Source organism: Harpia harpyja, chromosome 19 (assembly GCF_026419915.1).
Source record: "Harpia harpyja isolate bHarHar1 chromosome 19, bHarHar1 primary haplotype, whole genome shotgun sequence".
Classification (NCBI taxonomy): domain Eukaryota; kingdom Metazoa; phylum Chordata; class Aves; order Accipitriformes; family Accipitridae; genus Harpia; species Harpia harpyja.
The window spans coordinates 7,164,205-7,170,563 of NC_068958.1; the positions used below are offsets into that span (position 1 = coordinate 7,164,205).

The window sequence follows — 6,359 nt, forward strand, 5'->3', positions numbered from 1 at the left end:
AATTCATAGATCTCACAACGGGCACAGAAAGAAGCAAGCCTTTATCCTTGCAGATCATACAGAATCAAGTACTGAAAGAACCGTTTACATGGAAGAGTAAAAGCATACAATCTGCCGAGTGCAGCATCGTTTCTGTCATAGGAAGGATGCCTTTCCCAGCACCGTCAATTCCTCCAGTTCCCTCAGCACTGGGCTTACAGGATTCTATTGCAGGAAAAATTGTCATTTAAAGACTAGTATCCAGTGTCTCAGTCAGGAAAACACTTCAGATGACATGGATGAGTAGTGGAAGACAGCCTGAAGTAAAAGCTGCTCAGACCCACCCCATCTGATATGGCTGTTTACTAGCCAAGAGCGTCTTGCTTTTACAGTAACCCGCTCTGAGAATGGCTCTCACCTAAAAGAAGCCTATTTGCTGCATTCTTCAGTTCAGAGCTTCTCCTTTCCAGCAGCGTCCAAGATCCCTTCCTTTTACCTGTCCCCGTCCTTCTAAATACCATGTTCAAACATACACCCAGCTGGACCCCTCCTGCTCACTGCGACTTGATATTCTAAATGGGACAGTCTCTGTGCCTGCGTGTCAGTCCATTCAACTCTTAAAAAACAAATGCCATTCCTTCAGAAGTTTTTTACCATGCAAGTACTTCAGGAAGGCAGCTGCAGCTGACATCAGACTGCAGCTTCAGCTTTTTGAATGACTTCTTCCATGCGCTGGTACCAAGGCTGAATCTTGGTGTGAACCATCATGTCGTCAAAGGCTTCCAGCCCTTCCATGACTCGGAGGACCCCATACACTGCCTGTGCCAGAGGATAAAGATTAGAACAACACAAAGAGTCAGCAGGGACAATGGCTTAGGGTACCAATGAGTGTCTGAATAGCCTAGCCAGTCAGGCTCTTTCCCTGTCCTACCATCTACTCCACCACTCTGATTAGCAAGGAAGACTGAATGGCAGAAAGGTAGTTAAGAATATGCATGTTTTTCCATGAGGAAACAGTAAGGAAAGATCAGGATCTATGTGCAGTTATGGGGCAGAAGTTAATTCCATCTTTGCATGAAGCCCCGGTGTGAAATGCTTCACTTGCATTCCAAGGAGAACTGCTGGTGCAGGGGATGAATCCTGCTCCACTCTGCACTGCTGCCTGCAAAGAAAACCCCAGCAGCACTGAGTCTAATAAAACCTGTGCAGGTGTGAGGCTTTATTCACCAGCATTCATGAGACAGAGCAGTGTCCTGGCTTGTAACCTGCTTTTATCATGCTTCCACATGATGAGTAATACCCACCTGCAGGTGGGAACCACAGGTTCCATCTTAGGAAACTTTTCTCTGGAAAATGGAAATGTAAGTCCCCTTCACGTGGGAATTGTATTACTGCACAAAGGACAGTGACAATGTATCTCATGTAACTGACCTTCTCTGCCTATATTTGTATGAACCATTTCACACAGATGAGCAACTGGATGATTTGTAACACACCTAACAATAAATGCAGAAATTAACCCCTTACCAAGTCAGCAAGGTTCGGCTGGTTTCCACCCATGAACAGTCGATGTTTGCCAACCGCTTTTACCCACTCATTAACTGCTTCATACAAGTCTTCTCGGACATTGTCTTGAAGGTGATGTCTGGATAAAGAGAAGAACTAGTTTGAAGACACTAGTTTGTTTCTTTCTTTAACCTTTTATCATTTCTAATCTTATGGGCTGGTCTTTGCCTGGGAATTAGGGAGGTATTTGAGAGTGAAGGGGGCAGTTGGTGACTAAACAGTAGATGAGTAGAGGGGTTCAGTACCTCCAATTAAAGCTTTAAGTATGGCTGTTACTCACATTGGATTAAACGGTTTGGTTTAAAACACTGAGGTTCTGCCCTTTGACATCTGGGGTTCACAGCTAAGGAGGTTAAGGAGCTATTCCTCTTGTGTACTTGGTGTTCAGTGGTACCAACCTTTTCTTCAGCCTCTTGCTAATGAAGAACATGGCAAAAGCCCCCATGTACTTGGCAAAGAAACCTTCCACGGTGCCAAACTTCCCCTCACGGACAATGTAATCAAAAGATGCCAAGGCTTCTCTCGGGGTACGGTAAACATTGGGGGAGATGAGGTGAACAAGCCAATCGTCTGCCCATTTTCTCCACTTCATTTCTTCCCTGCAAGCGTTCAAGAGAATGAAACTTTTCAGTGAATGAGGTACAGATTGCAGGGTCACAGGAGGCAGGCAGAATCACAGTGGCATTAACCAGAGGTTCTGCCAAGGACAAATGTGCCAGAAACTCCTGCCCAGCCTTGTGCTCTGGTGACCTCTCTGAAATGCACTCAGGATCACTATCTTTGGCAAGGCTCCTCCAATCTCAAACTAAAATTAAGACTAAGATAGAGTACTAGCTTCTCCTCCCAGTACGAGAACTAAAGCAGAAAGGGAAACCAGCACTCCATAGCATTCCCTGTGACATAAAGGGAAGGTCAAGAAGGAAACTGGAGGCAACTGAAGGCTGGCATCACCATGATGGTGGGAACTAGGCTGTCTAACAGCATTGTGTCAAATTATGCAAGAAACACAGCAAAACCACTCTAACTACTGAGGTTTTAAACACTAATGGGGGTGTGACAAGATTTGTCAGCACCAGCGGGATTTTGTATCTACATCATCCCTGAGTACATATGGAGGAGGCTGTGACCCTACTTGGAGAGCCCAGAAACTTAAGAGCACTTACACTCTCACTTCTTTGACAGGATAGATTCGCTTTGTCTCCTTCTCATCCAGCATGAGCCAGTATTTATTCCCATACTCAAATACCTCCTTGCCTTGCTCAGTCACAGTTTTCATAGGAGGATAGAAGGACACGATCTCTTCTAAGCTATTCCTCCTGTGGACAGAAACCCAGTTAGCACTGATCTGGCTGCCACAAAAATGAGCAAGAGCAAAGGACAGATTGAAAGATACACACTTTAAAATGTATTATTCTAAAAATAAGTGCACAAATTCTATCTGAAATTAAGTTTTGAAAAGAGACTGGAACAGCTACTTGCAAGTAACTATTATTAGTGCATATAACTTTGTCTGTGTCAGAACAGAAATTTTTGCAGGCATAAAACTACGTACGATTCTCAAGTGCTTTGTAGCATGGACGTAAAGGACAGGCCACAGGTACAGCAATTTTATTTCATTCTAGATATTATAACCGGCTAAATGTAAGCTTAGTTCCAGGACTAACACTAGCCCATGTTTAAGTAGGTTTTGTGCAAAGAGAATCTCACAGGTGAAAAAAGAGTAGTTTTGAAAGGTAAAAGCTTTTCTTTACTGCACATACATCACAACATATATAGGCACCATCCACACCATCACAGCCAGGGTCAGGTCTGCTGGACCAAACACCCAGAGCTTCATAGACCAAGGTGAGCAAGGTACTTATGACCGACTCTGATAGAGTCTTCTCAATCTCTACTTTGCTAGGGCCATTCACATTCAGCTCTTCTCCCATCATCCCGTTTTCTTACTTGGAAATTAGATAGGTCTTTATTGCACTGATGATCACCGAAGAGTCATTCAATTGCTGAAAAACAGAATTAAAACAAACTTTTAAAAGAAGTTGGTGAAATTGAAAAGGAAATTCTTCAAAACCTTTTCCCCTGCATGCTGAGGCTCCAAGTTAGTACTGCAGTCCCTTTTCCCCCCATGCATTTCCACAGGAGTCCCTGCACATCTAAAGACAGCCCTACATTCAGATTTCTTCTGTGATTGTTTTAGAGTATCACTTCAAATTTGTCTTTCATTTTGACAACAGAGGGCCTGAGGGTCAGGTACATATCCAATACTCGTGGGTTTTGGATTTAGGCTCTTGGCAGCGAAGGAGGAAAGCAACACCAGCATAAAAAAACAAGCCAACTTGAATCTTCAGTATTCTTGAGATCTCCTCATTTTCCCATAAGATATAAGCAGTTTCTGTTACCACTGGTACAAATGATATGTCCTGCATAAGGGCTGATAGAAGCTAGATCATCACTGCATCAGTCACTCCACAAACAACATGCCTTGTAAGAAAGGCCAGCAAAAAACTCTAATAAGGCCAAAGCATAGAAAACCATGAAGCAAGAAACAAATCTTAGGCTCTTGAGAGACTAAAAGATGATCTAAAGATTACACTGCACATGATAAACCACAGAGATGTGACAGAGACAAAGCATCCAAACCACCGCTTGTGGGGAAACACAGTAAGACTTACCACAGGGCTTCCAGCATTAGCTAGCAGGATAGGCACCTTTCTGTAGGAAGAGAATTTGATCTCTTTCCTCATTATCGGGTTCACTTCCACGATTTCATAGGGCAGTCCATGATAATCAAGAAAAGCTCGGACTTTGCTGCAGAAAGGACACGTTTTATACTGGTAGAGAGTGAGCTGCAGGCTCCCTGCAGGCAGCTGGGGAAGGAAGAGATCAGAAGCTTCCATTTTATACTAAAAATATAAATATTACCTTCCTTCCACCCTTACTTTTGTCATGAAGTCATAGTCATTGACATTCAGTTTCAACATCTGATCATCACAACATCTTAGCTAAGAGATGCTTCAAATGGCATCATAAATATTCACCTTCCACTGGGACCAAATATCTGTTTTTCTAAACATCTATTTAATCTGCTGGAAACTCCTACTCACAGCCAGAAAAAAGAAGTTAAATCTAGACAGCTTGTCCCTCTATACACAATTCTGAAACTAAAGAAAAACACAACCATATTTTAATCATCCTTAAATGAAAGCCAAAATAGCCTCTTAAATCCAATTTCTCCCCCCCCCCCCAATAACCTCTGTTGAGGCCACAGGGTGGGGAGAGCAGAGAGTTTGCTGTTGATTTTTGGCATGTGTCTGCCCAAGTTCAGATTCCCAGGATGAACCAACCTGAGCACAACTAAGACAAGGCAGGGAGAACTCAGGGCATCACAGAGAGCGAGGCATCAGGTTGGCGAGGGATGTTTTCCAACACTGCTATACTTCAGCGATCTGACAGGCCATGCCAATCATTAGTCATACATTATAAAACAAACGCAGCCATCTCACTTTGCTTCTCATTTGCAATTTATTGGGTTATACAACCCTCCGAGGGTGCTGGGAAAAAGCAACAACAGACAATGCTGCTTCACATCCCCAGCAAGCTCTCGCTTTCTGACAGGCATTCCTTACAGCCCCTCAAGGGGAGTGCTGCCGGGGCCTCCTTTACACAATTTTACGCGGTTTCCTCATTGAAACCGGAGCAAAAGCAGCCGCTTGGTCCGCAGAGCCGGAAGAAACCGCTCCGCGCCCTCCCTGAAGCTCTGTCTCCAGGGGCTAGGCGCCGCGGCCGGGCCCGGGCCTCGCCAGGGCTGGGGGGCGAGGGAAGGGCAGGCGCCCGGGGAAGCAGGCGGGGATGGAAACGGCGGGAGCCGCAGGGAGCAGCCGGGAGGGAAGGAGAGCGCAGCGCGCAGGCGGGGGGGGGGAGCCGCCTCAGGCGGCGAGCGGGGCCCGGCGGCGCGTTACCTCAGCGGCCGAGTGTTCCCGCAGGCGGTGCCGCGCCGCCAGGTAGAGGCCGGCGCCGCCGCCCAGCGCGAAGGCAGCGCCCAGCAGCAGGCGGCCCCCGCCGCCGCCTCCTGCTGCCGCTGCTGCTGCTGCCGCCGCCGCGACACCGCCGTAGTCTCGGCGCGGGGCGCGCAGCCGCCAGGGCGGCAGCAGCGCGGCGGCCCGCCAGGCCCTGCCGGCAACCGCCATCTTCCCGGCGCGGCGCGGGCGGGCGGGCGCCCAGGGGCGGGGCTTAAAGGGACCACCCCGCCCCTCTGTGCGTCCCCCGCCCCCGAAATGGCGGCACCGGCGCAGCGCTGAGGTAAAAGAAGCCGCAACGGCGTTGAAGTCTACAGCGGGCGGGCACGGCGAGGCCGTCTGGCTGCGGAGAGCGACGGCGAGCGCGGCCCCGCTCTCTCGCAGTAATTAGAAAATCCGGGTTCGCTGAGAAGATACCAAAGTGGAAATAAAATACTCTGTTCTCTTAAGACCGCGGGGGCTGCTGCTTCTGACTGGCACATACCCACAGTGCGAGCACATACCTTCATGCTGAAAGTCGTCGTCTTATTCGTTGTCCATTAATTACATTAATGTTCAGTTTCCCTACTTGGGGCACAACATGGGCTCAACTCAGCACTGCGCAGTGGGGTTACCCCACAGAAAGAAGAAGAGCTGGCTGTGATGTTAAATGAGGACGTAACCTTTTCTTTCTTCCTTGCCCCAAATACCCACTTAATAATGGAGCCCTCAAACCGGGTTCATCTCGGGAGCGCTGCTTGAATTAACGCTCTAGTTTCAGGTTATTTTCATCCCAGTGACATCTCTCCCGGGGATGAA

General features: G+C 47.6%; 1 protein-coding gene across 1 annotated transcript; it reads right to left on the reverse strand.

Moving 5' to 3' along the window:
- Positions 1-22: 22 nt before the first annotated feature.
- Positions 23-5,760, reverse strand: PTGES2 (prostaglandin E synthase 2). The gene is made up of 7 exons (XM_052814365.1): positions 5,505-5,760; positions 4,218-4,412; positions 3,493-3,548; positions 2,709-2,861; positions 1,944-2,144; positions 1,507-1,624; positions 23-798 (listed from the first exon to the last, which is right to left on the reverse strand). Exons 1-7 carry the CDS (start codon positions 5,730-5,732, stop codon positions 670-672), a joined length of 1,080 nt encoding a protein of 359 aa, XP_052670325.1. The 5' UTR covers positions 5,733-5,760; the 3' UTR covers positions 23-669.
- Between the last annotated feature and the right edge of the window lie 599 nt (positions 5,761-6,359).

Bases quoted from the DNA above. Each gene is read 5' to 3' on its own strand.
- PTGES2 (XM_052814365.1), bottom strand. From the start codon at position 5,732: ATGGCGGTTGCCGGCAGGGCCTGGCGGGCCGCCGCGCTGCTGCCGCCC. The intron at 3,549-4,217 runs GTAAGTCTTACT...TCTGTTTTTCAG, and splicing joins CTAATGCTGGAAGCCCTGTG to CAATTGAATGACTCTTCGGT. The intron at 799-1,506 runs GTAAGGGGTTAA...CCTCTGGCACAG, and splicing joins AGCCGAACCTTGCTGACTTG to GCAGTGTATGGGGTCCTCCG.